The 15,341-nt window shown below is 34.7% G+C and overlaps 1 protein-coding gene across 2 annotated transcripts in view; it reads left to right on the top strand.

The window, feature by feature from the left end:
• The window catches only part of LOC102960701 (A disintegrin and metallopeptidase domain 3-like), a 124,200-nt gene extending 109,913 nt beyond the window's left edge, over positions 1–14,287 (top strand). For both annotated transcript variants that reach the window (XM_042983406.1, XM_042983405.1), the window contains exons 19-21: positions 7,629–7,791; positions 11,096–11,146; positions 14,116–14,287. In XM_042983406.1, the coding sequence (XP_042839340.1) occupies positions 7,629–7,791; positions 11,096–11,144 (212 nt within the window). In that variant the 3' untranslated portion in view covers positions 11,145–11,146; positions 14,116–14,287. The remainder of the gene's footprint in view (positions 1–7,628; positions 7,792–11,095; positions 11,147–14,115) is intronic.
• The last annotated feature ends 1,054 nt before the right edge of the window (positions 14,288–15,341 follow it).

Genomic DNA, 15,341 nt, shown 5'->3' with positions numbered 1-15,341 from the left:
GGAGTTTTTTATTACTAATTCAATTTCTCTGCTAGTAATTAGTCTGTTCAAAAATGCTATTTCTTCCTGTTTCATTTTTGGTAGTTTATGTGTTTCTAGGAACGTATCCATTTCTTCTGCATTGTTAAATTTGTTGACATGTAGTTTTTCATAATATTCTCTTATAACTATTTGAATTTCTGTGGTGTTGGTTGTTATTTGTCCTTTCTCATTTGTTTATTTGGTTCTTTTTTCTTATTGAAAGTCTGGCTAGAGGTTTATCCATTATATTTATTTCTCTCAAAACCTCAGCTTCTGGTTTTATTAATCTATTGTATTATTTTCTATGTTATTTATTTTACCTTAATCCTTATTATTTCCTTCCTTCTAATGGTTTTAAGTTTTGTTTGTTGTCGTTGTTGTTTTTTAGCTCTTTTAGGTGTAATGTTAAGGTCTTTATTTGAGAATTTTTTCTATTTTCAAATTTTTATTTAAATTATAGTTAATTAACATATGGCCAATATTGGTTTCAGGAGCAGAATTTGGGGATTCATCACTTACATATAAAACCCAGTGCTCATCGCAAGTGCCTTCCTTAATACCCATCACCCATTTAGCCCATCCCCCCACCCACTACCTGTCCATCAACCTTCAGTTTGTTCTCTATACTTCAGAGTCTCTTACAGTTTACTGGCCTCTCTCTTTATACCCTGCCCCCTTTGCCTATGTTCATCTGTTTTGTTTCTTAAATTCCACATATGAGTGAAATGATAAGGTATTTTTCTTTCTCTGTCTTATTTTGGTAGGCATATCACACTCTAGCTCCATCCATGTTGTTGCAAAGTTTTTGATAGCTGAGTTTAAATATATATACATACACATACATATATACATACATATATATGTTTACATATATATATATATATATATATATATATAATTGCAAATATATGTGCTACAATTTCTTTATCCATTCATCAGTAGTGGACATTTGAACTCTTTCCATAATATGGCTATTATTAACACTGCTGCTATAAACATCAGGGTTCGTGTGCCCCTTTGAATCAGTATTTTTGTAATCTTTGGGTACATACTTAGTAGTGCAATTGCTAGATCATAGGGTATTCTATCTAACTTTTTGAGAAAAGTCCATACTATTTTCTAGAGTGGCTGCACCAGTTTGCATTCCTACCAACAGTGTAAGAGTGTTCATCTTTCTCTGCATCCTCGCCAGCATCTGTTGTTTCCTGTGCTGTTAATTTTTGCCATTCAGACAGATGTGAGGTGTTATCTCATCATGGCTTTGAATTATATTTCCCTGATGATGAGTGATATTGAATATCTTTTCATGTGTCCATTGGCCATCTTGATGTCTTTTTTGGAAAAATGTCTAAATGTTTTCTGTCCATTTCTTAACTGGATTATGTGTTTTTTGGGACTTGAGTTTGATAAGTTATTAAAATCATTGGGTACTAACCCTTTATCTGATAATGTTGTTTGCAAACATGTTTTCCCATACCGAAGGTTACCTTTTAGTTTTGTTGATTGCTTGTTTCACTGTGCAGAAGCCTATTATCTTGACCGAGTTCATTTTTTGCTTTTGTTTCCCTTGCCTCAGGAGACGTGTCTAGTAAGAAGATGCTACGGCCAAGGTCAAAAATTGCTGCCTGTGTTCTCCACTAGGATTTTGATGGTTTCCTGTCTCATATTTAAGTCTATCATGTATTTTGAATTTATTTTTGTGTAAGGTTAAGCAACTGGTTTAGTTTCATTCTACAGCATGTTGTTATCCAATTTTCCTAACACCATTTGTTGAAGAGACTTTTTCCCCCTCACTGGATAATCATTCCTGCTTTGTCAAAGTTGACTGTATAAATGGGTTTTCTGGGTTTTCTTTTATGTTTCATTGATCTATATTTCTGGGTTTTTTTTGTGATGTTACCATACGGTCTTGATGATTACAGCTTAGTAATATAGTTGAATCCTGAATTGTGATGCCTCCAGATTTGTTTTCCTTTTTCAGGATCACTTTGGCTATTAAGGGTCTTTCGTGGTTCCATACAAATTTTAGGATTATTTGTTCTAGCTCTGTGACAAATGCTGCTGTTATTTTGATAGGGATTGCATTAAATGTGTATATTGCTTTGGGTAGTATAAACATTTTAACAATATTCTCCCAATCCATGAGCATGCAATGTTGTTCCTTTCTTTGTATCCTCTTCAAATTACTTCATAAGTGTTCTGTAATTTTCAGGGTACAGGTATTTTACCTTTTTGGTTAGTTTTATTCCTAGGTATCTTATGGCTCTTGGTGAAACTGTAAATTCCCTGATTTCTCTTTCTGCTTCTTTATCATTGGTGTATAGAAATGCAATAAATTGTTGTACATTGATTTTATCCTGTACCTTTGCTGATTTCAAATATCAGTTCTGCCATTTTTTTTTGGGTGCAGTCTTTCATGTTTTCTACATAGAGTATCTTGTTGTCTGCAAATGGTGAAAGCTTGACTTCTTCCTTGTTGATTTGTATGCCTTTTATTTCTTTTTGTTGTCTTATTGCTGAGGCTAGAACTTCCAGAGTTATGTTAAATAACAATGGTGAGAGTGGATATCCCTGTCTTATTCCTGACCTTAGAGGAAAAGCTCTCAGTTTTTCCCCATTGAGGATGATATTAGCTCTGGGTTTTTAGTATATGACTTCTTTGCCAATTTGGATGGTTTTTATTTCTTTTTTGCTTTTTTTTAAGTTAAATTTTTATTTTGAAAAGGTAGCACTGGAGGCACTAGTGAAATAGAGAAATAAGAAAATCCACAATCATAATTGAAAATTTTAACACATTTTTCTCAGTGGAAACTAGTGGAACAATCAATTAATCACCAAGAAAACACCATATTTGAACATGTTTAAGACACTTGTCTTGAGTGACATATCTAGTAGTGAGCCCACCAACTGAAGAATAAACATTCTTTTCATTTTTTTTCAATATGTGAAGTTTATTGTCAAATTGGTTTCCAAACAACACCCAGTGCTCATCCCAAAAGATGCCCTCCTCAATACCCATCACCCACCCTCCTCTCCCTCCCACCCCCCATCAACCCTCAGTTTGTTCTCAGTTTTTAACAGTCTCTTATGCTTTGGCTCTCTCCCACTCTAATCTCCTTTTTTTCCCCCTTCCCCTCCCCCATGGGTTTCTGTTAAGTTTCTCAGGATCCACATAAGAGGGAAAACATATGGTATCTGTCTTTCTCTGTATGGCTTATTTCACTTAGCATAACACTCTCCAGTTCCATCCATGTTGCTACAAAGGGCCATATTTCATTCTTTCTCATTGCCACGTAGTACTCCATTGTGTATATAAACCACAATTTCTTTATTCATTCATCAGTTGATGGACATTTAGGCTCTTTCCATAATTTGGCTATTGTCGAGAGTGCTGCTATAAACATTGGGGTACAATTGCCCCTGTACATCAGTACTCTTGTGTCCCTTGGGTAAATTCTTAACATTGCTATTGCTGGGTCATAGGGTAGGTCTATTTTTAATATTTTGAGGAACCTCCACACTGTTTTCCAGAGTGGCTGCACCAGTTTGCATTCCCACCAACAGTGCAAGAGGGTTCCCGTTTCTCCACATCCTCTCCAGCATCTATAGTCTCCTGATTTGTTCATTTTGGCCACTCTGACTGGTGTGAGGTGATATCTGAGTGTGGTTTTGATTTGTATTTCCCTGATGAGGAGCGACGTTGAGCATCTTTTCATGTGCCTGTTGGCCATCCGGATGTGTTCTTTAGAGAAGTGTCTATTCATGTTTTCTGTCCATTTCTTCACTGGGTTATTTGTTTTTCGGGTATGGAGTTTGGTGAGCTCTTTATAGATTTCGGATACGTGTGGGTGTTTAGGAATTTGTCCATTTCTTCCAGGTTGTCCAGTTTGTTGGCATATAATTTTTCATAGTATTCCCTGATAATTGATTGTATTTCTGAGGTATTGGTTGTAATAATTCCATTTTCATTCATGATTTTATCTATTTGGGTCACCTCCCTTTTCTTTTTGAGAAGCCTGGCTAGAGGTTTGTCAATTTTGTTTATTTTTTCAAAAAACCAACTCTTGGTTTCCTTGGTCTGCTCTACTGTTTTTTTTTTTGTTTTTTTTTTTCTGTTCTTGGATTCTATACTGTTTATTTCTGCTCTGATCCTTATTATTTATCTTCTTCTGCTGGGTTTGGGGTGTCTTTGCTATTCTGCCTCGATTTGCTTTAGGTGTGCTGTTAGAGTTTGTATTTGGGATTTTTCTTGTTTCTTGAGATAGGCCTGGATTGCAATGTATTTTCTTCTCAGGACTGCCTTCACTGCATCCCAAAGCATTTGGTGTTGTATTTTCATTTTCATTTGTTTCCAGATTTAAAAAAATTTCTTCTCTAATTGCCTGATTGACCCATTTATTCTTTAGTAGGATGCTTTTTTAAACTCCATGGTTTTGGAGGTTTTCCAGACTTTTCCTGTGGTTGATTTCAAGTTTCATAGCATTGTGGTCTGAAATTGTGCATGGTATGATCTCAATTCTTTCATACTTATGAAGGACTATTTTGTGACCCAGTATGTAATCTATCCTGGAGAATGTTCCATGCACACTCGAGAAAATATATTCTGTTGCTTTGGGATGCAGAGTTCTAAACATATCTGTCAAGTCCGTTGGTCCAATGTATCATTCAGGGCCCTTGTTTCTTTATGGATTCTCTGTCTAGATGATCTATCCATTGTTGTAAGTGGAGTATTAAAGTCCCCTGCAATTACCACATTCTAATCAATAAAGTTGCTTATGTTTGTGATTAGTTGTTTTATGTTTTTGGGGGCTCCTGTATTCGGTGTATAGACATTTATAATCGTTAGCTCTTTCTGATGGATAGACCCTGTAATGATTATATAATACCTTTCTTCATCTCTTGTTACAGCCTTTAATTTAAAGTCTAGTGTGTCTGAATAAGTATGGCTACTCCAGCTTTCTTTTGACTTCCAGTAGCATGATAGATAGTTCCCTCCATCCCCTCACATTCAATCTGAAGGTGTCCTCAGGTCTAAAATGAGTCTCTTGTAGACAGCAAATCGATGGGTCTTGTTTTTTTTTTTTTAATTCATTCTGATACCCTATGTCTTTAGATTGGAGCATTTAGTACATTTACATTCAGTGTTATTATTGAAAAATATGGGTTTAGAGTCATTGTTATATCTGTAGGTTTCATGCTTGTTAGTGATGTCTTTGGTACTTTGTGATCCTTGCAACATTTCACTCACAGAGTCCCCCTTAGGATCTCTTGGAAGGCTGGTTTAGTGGTGATGAATTCCTGCAGTTTTTGTTTGTTTGGAAAAACCTTTATCTCTCCTTCTATTCTGAAAGACAGACTTGCTGAATAAAGGATTCTTGGCTGCATATTTTTCCTGTTCATCACATGAAGATTGTTAAGATCCGTTTATCCCTAGCTGGTTTCAGAATTCTCTCTTTATTCTTGTATTTTGCCAGTTTCACTATGATATGAAGATCAATTCAAGTTACGTCTGAAGGGAGTTCTCTGTGCCTCTTGGATTTCAATGCCTGTTTCCTTCCCCAGATCAGGGAAATTCTCAGCTATGATTTGTTCAAGTACACCTTCAGCCCCTTTCTCTCTGTCTTATTTTTCTGGAATTCCTATGATATGGACATTGTTCTGTTGATTGCGTCACTTAGTTCTCCAATTCTCCCTTCATACTCCTGGATTTTTTTTGTCTCTCTTTTTCTCAGCTTCTTCTTTTTCCATAATTTTATCTTTTAATTCACCTATTCTCCCCTCTGCCTTTTCAATCCATGCTGTGGTTGCCTCCATTTTATTTTGCACTTCATTTATAGCATATTTTTAATTCATCATGACTATTTTTTTAGTCGCTTGATCTCTGTAGCAATATATTCTCTGCTATCCTCTATGCTTTTTTCGAGCCTAGCAGTTAATTTTATGACTATTATTCTAAATTCTTGTTCAGTTATGTTGCTTAAATCGTTTTTGATCAAATCGTTAGCTGTCTCTACTTCCTGGAATTTCTTTTGAGGAGAATTCTTCCATTTAGTCATTTTGGCTAGTTTTCTGCCCCTCATGCGTTTTAAAAACTTGTTGTGTGCTCTGTACCTGCGACCACTGCTATATTATAGGACGGTCATACACTATCCAGGGCCTGGCCCTTCAGGAGGTGTTTTCTTTGGAGATTGTTACTTGTTCTCTTTTTGTGACTTTGGTTATTTTATTACCCTACTCATAGTGATATTTTGGACCCTCCACCAAGTGTGCTTTGATTTGTTCCTTGGAGTAGCCCTTTTCTCCAGTTTTCCCATTTTCCTCCAGTAAGATTCAGTCTCTTTTCCTCCAAGGCTCTGGGGTTAAAAGTCCTTTGGCTTCTGCACTTCTTTCTTTGAAAGATGTGGGAAGTATGGGTCCCCCTACTTCTCCACCATGTTGGTCCTGGTTTTTTTGTTCTTTAGAGGAAACTCTGCAGTTGTAGAAGCACCTCCACATTTCATTGCCTTCAGCCACTCCCCCGAATTATTTACATTGGTTTCCAGTCATCTTTGGTGCAACTCTGGAGTCTTGAGTATTTCTACAGTTATTCAACATACTGATTCAGTCACAGAGGCCATGAGGCAGTGCTGTAAGTTGTATCTTTGCCTTTCATCCACAGTCTTCCTTATGAGGCTTGCTTGATGGTCACAAGACAAATAGATCTCTGCACTGGCCACCAAAATCTTAAAGTTTATGTGGAAGCCTTCATTGCATTCAGACATGTATACATCCAATCAGTCTTAACACCTTACTCTCTCCAGCTATGTCCCTGAAACAGCACCCACCTGTTATATTGTACACTTGAAAGTAATGTAACACTATATGTTGATTATACTTAAGTAAAAAAAGGAAATTAAATAAAAAGGGAAGAAAAAATTTTTAAATAAAAGTAAGCACCAGTAATGGCAATCATTTTTTTATCAAAAATTTTTAACAGTTCTTTCTTTTTACTGTAATTTTTAATTTTTTTTTTACATTTTATTTATTTTTGATAGACAGAGAGAGACAGAGCATAAGTGGGGGAAGGGCAGAGAGAGAGGGAGACACAGAATCCGAAGCAGGCTCCAGGCTCCAAGCTGCCAGCACAGAGCCCAAAGCGGGGCTTGAACTCATAAACTGCGAGATCATGACCTGAGCTGAAGTCAGACGCTTAACCGACTGAGCCACCCAGGCACTCTTACTCTAATTTTTAAATTTAAAAATTTAGTAAATATTAATATCAGTTTAATATGTTTTAAGTAGCAGTTAATAAAAGGGAATATAATAGAAAAATATGTTCAAATATAACACATAAAGATTAAAAATATACCTAAAGATTAAATACAAGTTTATATTAATATTGAACTTCTAAAAATATATAACCACTTTGGGGCATAGTCACAAAATATTGGAAAACATTTTTATTTTTTTAATATTTAAAAAATGTTTTTAGTTTTTAAAACATTTTAAAATATATATTGTTTATTCTATGACTGTATTATTTGAATCCAAAATTTTTATAATTGAAATTACTAATAAACTTTGAGTATCAGTTTTGAAAATGTTAAAATATATTCTCGTGTTTTCAGAGAAAGGTCAAAACATACCTGCAAAACGACATGCTGCTCCTGAAAAAAATGGCCTCTTAATCAGTTTCTACATTTTTCTACCTTTCCTTATTTTAATTGCCATTATTGCTCTTAAATGGAATAAAATAAGATTTTGGAACAGAGTGGAAACAGTAAGTGGAGAGTAAGTAAATCTATTATTTTTAAAAATTAATATTAAAATCCATTTGGGGAATAACTAAAATGTAACTCAGAATACAGTAAGTAGCCCTTAAAAGTGTTGAATTTGGATCTTGGATGAATTTGGTTAGGATTTATAAATATTGAGGCTTGTTATATACCACAGTTTTTCAGATTTCAAGTAGTCATTCCTTTTCTTATAGGTCCAGAAATAACCAAAGGTACTTAGTAAATTCACAGTGCCTCTCAAATTGAAAGCCATGTTTGCTACACATGCTTGTCTACTACCTAAGCAACCTCCTTTTGTTTTTTGATTTTGTTTTTTTTTTGGCGTAGACATTCAGTTGTGTCAAGAAGATTAATAGAGTTAGAGACTAATAGAGCTAGAGAGGTAGAGAAAGCCATGTTTGCTATACTTGCTTTTCTACTCCCTAACCAATCTCATTTTTTTCCTTTTTTTTTTTGACATTGACATTCACCTGTGCCAAGGAGATTAATAGAGATAGAGAAGGAAATTTTGTGAATTAAAGAGGTAGAAGGTGAGAAAAATGTTGAAAAAACATGATAGGAAAAGGAGAATACAGATGACAATGCCCATTACACTTATTTAATATTGCTCATCTGTTTCTAAAATTAAAAATAAGTTACTTGAAATGGACACCAAAATAAATCTAGTTAATATCTGTCACCATACATGGTTACAAAATTTTATTTTCTTGTGATGAAGACTTAAGATCTATTGTCTTGGCAAGTTTCAAATATGGAATACTTTATTATTATTATCACCATGTTATACATTATATATTCATGATTTATTTTATAACTGGGAAGTTTCTACCTTTTCCCCCCCTCACTCATTTACTTATCCCACAACCCCAACTTTGGTAATCACCAATTTATTCTGATTATCTATGGGCTTGCTTTTGTTTTGTTTTGTCTTTTTTTTTTAAATTTGATTCCACACATAAGCGAGATTGTATGGTAGTTGTTTTTCTCTTATTTCACTTACACACAGATTTTTTCTTTACCATATCACCAACACAAGTCACAGTTTTGCTCCATGGATATTCAGGAAAAAGGAATGCAGAAGTAAAGATAAATGTGTCTCATTATTCTATGTGAAAGGAAAATGTCTCTGTTTCTCACTTGTGAAAATAAAGATAAAATAATGATATAAGGCTTCCATCAAAAAAACCTCTTAAGATAGTGGATTTATAGGAAACATACCTCAACATAGACCATATATGAAAAACCCACGCCTAATATCATACTCAAAGATGAAACTTTGAGAACTTTTCCTCTAAGCTTAGCAACAAGGCATCCACTTTTGCCACTTTTGTCAACATAGTACTGGAAGTCCTAGCCATAGCAATTAGACAACAGCAACAAAAAAGTTGTTAATCCAAATTAGTAAGGAAAAAGTAAAATTGTCACTCTTTGCAAATGGCAGGGTACCATATATGGAAAAGCCTAAAGACTAAACCAAAAAATTGTTATAACTAATAAATGAATTCAGCAAAGTTGAAGTATACAAAATTAATATACACAAATCAGTTGTGGTTATATACAATAATAATGAAGTAGCAGAAAGAGAAATTAAGGAAATAACTCCATATGCAATTGGAACAAAAAGAATAAAATACCTAGGAATAAACCAAACCAAAGAAGTGAAAGAACTTTACTCTGAAAACTAAAAGACATTGATGAAATAAATTGAAAATGACACAAATGGAAAGATATTTTGTGCACATGGATTGGAAGAATTAATATTGTTAAAATATCCATACTACCCAAAGCTGACTACAGGTTAAATACAATCCCGATCAAATTACCAGTGGCATTTTTTACAGAACTAGAACAAACACTAAAATTTTTATAGGACCACCAAAGACCACAAATAGTCAAATCAATCTTGAGAAAGAAGAACAATGCTAGAGGTATCACGATCCCAGATTTCAAGATATACTACAAAGCTGTAGTAATCAAAACAGTATGGTGTTATCACAAAAATAGACACATCAATCAATGGAACAAAATAAAGAGCACAGAAATAAACCCATGATTATATGGACAATTAATCTGTAACCAAGGAGTCTCTTAGAATATGCAATGAGAAAAAGTCTCTGCAACAAATGGTGCTGGAGAAACTGGACAGCTACATGTTAAAGAATAAAACCAGACCACTTTCTTATACAATGCACAAAAAATAAAAGGGATTAAAGACCTAAATATGAGACCTGAAACCATAAAAATCCTACAAGAAAACATAGGCAGTAATTTCTTTGACATTGATCGTAGTAACATTTTTCTAGATATGTCTCCTCAGACAAAGGAAATAAAAGCAAGAATAAACTATTGAGACTACACCAAAATAAGCATATGCACAGTGACAGAAACCATCAAGAAAACAAAAAAGCAACCTATTGAATGGGAGAAGACATTTCTAAGTGATATATTAGATAAGTGATTAATATCTAAAATACATAAAGAATTTATACAATTGAATACCAAAAAACCCCACAAATAATCTGATTAAAATATGGGCAGAGAACCTGAATAGATATTTTTCCAAAGAAAATATACAGATAGTAAACAGACAAATGAAAAGATGTTCAACATCACTAATCATTAGGGAAATGTAAATCAAAACCACAATGAGATATGGCCTTACACCTGTCATAATGGCTAGAATCAAAACAAAACAAAATAAAACAAAACAAAAAAACAAGAAATGACAAGTGTTGGCAAATATGTAGAGAAAGAAAAAAACAAACCTTGTGCATTCTTGGTGGGAATGTAAATAGGTGCAGGTATTGTGGAAAACAGTAAAACTAAAAAGAAAATACCTAGAAGATATTACACTAAATGAAATAAGTCAGACTGAGAAGACAAATTTCATGAGTCCACTTATAAGTGGAAAAAATAATGAATAAACAAACAGAAAGCAGAATCAGACCTATAAATACAAAGAACAAATTGATGGTTGCCAGAGGGGAGTGGAGTTGAAGGGTTGGAGAAAATGGGTAAATGGGAGAGAAGATGTAGACTTTTACTAATGGCATGAATAAGTCATGGTAATAAAAGACACAGCATAGAAAATATAGTCACTGACATTGTAATAGTGCTGTACTAGGACAGATGGTAGGCGCACTTGTGGTGAACATAGCGTAACGTATACACTTGTCAAGTCACTAAGTTGTACACCTAAAATTAATGTAACGTTGTGTGTCAACTATACTTCAAAAAGAGAGAAAAACATAAAATTACAATGGTTTCTAACCCTAATTAATGCTATTTCTTTTTCACAGATCTATATCAGAAGACAACCATAGTAACAGCAACCAGTCATCAAGTTAAAGGTAAATTGAAGGAATAAAATTATTGAAAATGATATAATTCATAAAATAGTTTTAAAAATTTAACAATACCTCAGTGTAAAAAAACTATTATTCCATATTCCTTCATCGTGATTGCTATTTATCAATATCATATACTAAAAAAAGACTAAAAACATTTAATAATTTTGTTTTATATTAACTTATAAATATTTAATGTTAACTAATATTAGCCAGAGATTTATTAACCAACATTTTGGTAATAAGAAATGACTTTAAAGAGATTTTAAATATGTTCTTAAAATATTTATGAGCCATCATGCATCCTGCTCCCACATTTAAGGTTCTAATTTGATAGATTTACACAGATTGACTCCCAGCATTTATATTTTTTCCTCACTAAGCCTCCAAAGTTATTGTTAGCCGTATTTTAGAAATGAGGAAACAAACATGAAAAATTTAAATAATTATCCATGTGTACAGAATTTTAGTAAATTTTGAAGCTGGAGTTTCATTTAAGACAACCAGACTCCAAGGATTAACTCTTAAAGAACTCAACATCTGGGGACATCTGGGTGGCTTAGTCAATTAAGTGTCCAACTCTTGATTTCAGCTCAGGTCGTGATCTCATGGTCGTGAGATTGAGCCCTACTTCAGGCTCTGGTCTGGGAGTAGAGTCTGCTTGAGATTTTCTTTCTCCTCCCTCTGCCCCTCCCTTGCTTGTGCATTCTCTCACTCTCAAAAAAACCCCCCAAAACAAAACAAAAGAAACAACAACAACACACACACACACACACACACACACACACAATTTTGACACATGTAGCATGAGGTATGCCTGTTGAAGGGAAATGAAATTTACATTTATTGAGGACCAATTAGATGTCAGGCAAAATGATAAATGCATTGTCCCTCCAGAAAAGAGAGACAAATTCTTTACTATGAGAAGGGGTAACATTGGCATTTGTATAGATTCAATATATCTATCTATATATTTTCTGTATGTGTATATACATATATATATACAGATGTATCTGAATATGTCTGACATATCTGAATATGTATGTATATATTCAAATGTATAAGTCATATACATAAAGAAATCATAATATTTTACATTTTAAACTTATCACTGGGAGTAAATGGAAGAATTAAAAATTCAACCATGAATGAAAACAAGAGTTCATCCAATTACTAATCAGCCATTCCTCCTTATCTGACTTTGATGGAGAGTTAAGTCAATGGATCTCTGTTTCCCTATCTGCCACCAAAACAAACAAACAAACAAACAAACAAAACACTAATACTATCCTCCATGTAAAATAGTCTTATTTCTCAGTAGGGAGAGTTGGGAGAGTTGGTGGTGAGGGAGGAGGTGGATATTGGTTTTAAATATAATTGAGTGGGCCTTATTCAGCAAGAGATGTGTAAACAAAGTATTGGAGGAAGTTGCAAGTATTGACTCATTTTATTTATTGAAAAGGAGGTACTTGAATTCCCAGGTTCAGTTCACATGGGACTTTTATTTAAATGTAAAGGATACAGTGCAAGAGAGAGTGCGGGCAAAAATGGGCACCGGAGAGATATCTCATGCACAAGGCCTCAAGGTTCCTTTAAATTTTAAACAGCCCATTATAAATTCCACTGCCAATGTCTTGGCAAAAAGTGAAACCAAGCATCCAGGCTTTCCTAGAGATAAAGATAGAGCTTTTCCATTCCGGCTATAAATCAACTCCTTACAGAGGCATAGAGCTGGCAGAGGTCACCATGCATATATCTAGGCAGGAGCTTTCCAAGCATGTGAATGATCCAATGAAAAAATAAGTCAGAAATGTTTGATGATTAACAGTGATGTCAGTTTAGCTGGAGCAGAGTTAGCAAGGGGACTGTGGTAGTGAGTAGTTCAGACAGTAAAACTCTTGTAGGCTGTGAGAAGTGTTGAGGGCTGTGTTTTATTCTGAGAGGAAATCATTGGAAGATTAATGTTCAAGACTTCCACTTTAAAAGGCTGGTTTGTTAAAATAAATAAATTAAAAAAAGACTGATTTGTTGGAAATAGTTTGTATGGTGGCAAGAGGAGAAGTGGAGAAACCAGTTGGTGGCGAAACTACTGCAATAATCCAGGAGGGAAAGGATGGTACCTCAGACCAGGGGTAGTGAAGATGGTTTTAGGAATAAATTTTGAAGGATACCAACAGAATGAACTGGCAGTTTCAATATAAAGTGTAAGAAAATGTGCTTAAATAACGTTTATTGATAAAGCAGCAAGATAAGCAAGGTTAAATGTAAACACAGACCTGTTTTCAAATTTATGCTCTTATTACATTTTAAAATTTATATTAAAATTTATGAACGTTGCAAGAGAAAATCTACATGGATAATTGTGAACCAAGACAAATGTTTGGCATGCCATGATGAGGAGCATGTTTTCTCACACACGAGAAAGTATTTCTCATATAGTTAAAGTATTTTTGAAGTAGTAAGGGAGGGATTCAGCATGATATGGTTGGCTTTTTTACATATTTAGGGAAAAACTCAGACTCAGTGAGAACTGGAGGCTAGTGAATCAACTCCGACTGTATGTATATGGGTCACCTGTTGGAAAGGCACGGAGGATTTCTTGAAATACTCTTCCTCTGAAGATAAAAATAGACAAATTAGTAGTTACTTATTTCTTCACATATTCTACTGTTCTTTTCCTCTCTGTTTCCTTGCTGGTGACTTTCTTTTATCCATGTGAAGTGTAGAAACTGTGTAAATATAATGCTTGTGAATATGACTTTTAATATTTCCTTTTACTGTGGCTATCACAGACAACTTAGAAAAAAAAACGGGTTTACACATTTCGTGAAACACAGGCCTAGATTGTGACACTATAATCAGTGTCTCATATACCAATGATTTGCTATACCTCTAGTTGTCTAGTAAAATGAGATCACTTTTATTAACAATTAAAATTTAGCATATCTCTTTCTATATTTGTTTTACAACAGCGACTAAACAATGTCAAAAAGCCATAGGTTGGAAAAAGGATATTACCAAGATGCTAACCATTAATTGACCTGATTCAAGAATGAAAGAAAAAAAAAAACCTATTCTCTCCTTTTGTCATGGCTTAAAGCTTTTCAACTTCACAAACAAAAATAAATCCTGAGAGTGAAAGTATGTAGGTTTGTGTCTATTGATTCTTCTACATGTTGTGATCCTTTATGGGAAAATAAGCAACTTTTGAACCAGAGAAGTTGTCACATCCCCAGATGTGAACATTCCTTATTCACTGAGGACACCCCACAGTCCACACCTCTCCCAACTGCCCGTGATTCCCTGCCCTATCCCTTCCAGGCTTAGGGATATTGAGAGGAAATGTTGCCAGGTAAGGCCAGCCCCAGAACAAACCCCCAGATAGACACTAACATCCATTCCATCTCCAGGGAATTGCTCCAACTGTGTTTCTGGTCATAGATAACTGTTGTGTCTCTAGGTGAGAATTCTGTGGCCTCATGTAATTTGGGATCTGGGATATATCATTGTCCTTTGGGGAAGACAGACTTGCTCCTCCTCTTTTGCTGGAGATGAGCTTTTCTGGGAAAGATTTTCTTGCTTCAGGGTCCCCCTCCCCATCTCCCTCTTACTAAGATGAGTGCACTTCTCAAAGTGCACCTCAAAGTGTTGTACATGGATAAGGGAGCCATCAACCTAGCTGGAATCTAATGAGAACCTACAGAGTCTCCCTCAATAAACAAGGATGCTCCTGGTTCAGAGTTGAGGGTACCTCACCACAGAGGCTAAGAGATTCCTTTTCCAAATGTCCATCAACTGATGAATGGATAAACATTGTATGAATATTGATCTATGCATGCAATGGAATATTATCCAGCCATAAAAAGGAACAAAACACTGATACCTCTACAACATGAACGAACCTTTGAAACCATTCTGCTAAGTAAAACTAATCACAAAACCCATATGTTATTCATTTGTATGAAATATTCAGAATGGGGACATCTATAGCGACAAAGGGTGGTGGTTATTTTCGGCTGGGTTAAGTGGGGATGAAAAGCTGGGGTGAGGGGTGGTGATAGCTAAAGGGTACAGGGTTCCTTTTGAGATGATGCAACTAAGATAGACTGTGGTGATGGCTGCACATATCTGTGAATATATGGAAAATACTAAACACATTCAGTTGTATAATTTAGTGGTCACTTGTGTGGCAAAAAAA

The sequence above is a fragment of the Panthera tigris genome, chromosome B1 (assembly GCF_018350195.1).
Source record: "Panthera tigris isolate Pti1 chromosome B1, P.tigris_Pti1_mat1.1, whole genome shotgun sequence".
NCBI lineage: Eukaryota > Metazoa > Chordata > Mammalia > Carnivora > Felidae > Panthera > Panthera tigris.
The sequence above is the reverse complement of the archived record's forward strand: the minus strand, read 5'-3'. Positions and strand labels throughout refer to the sequence as shown.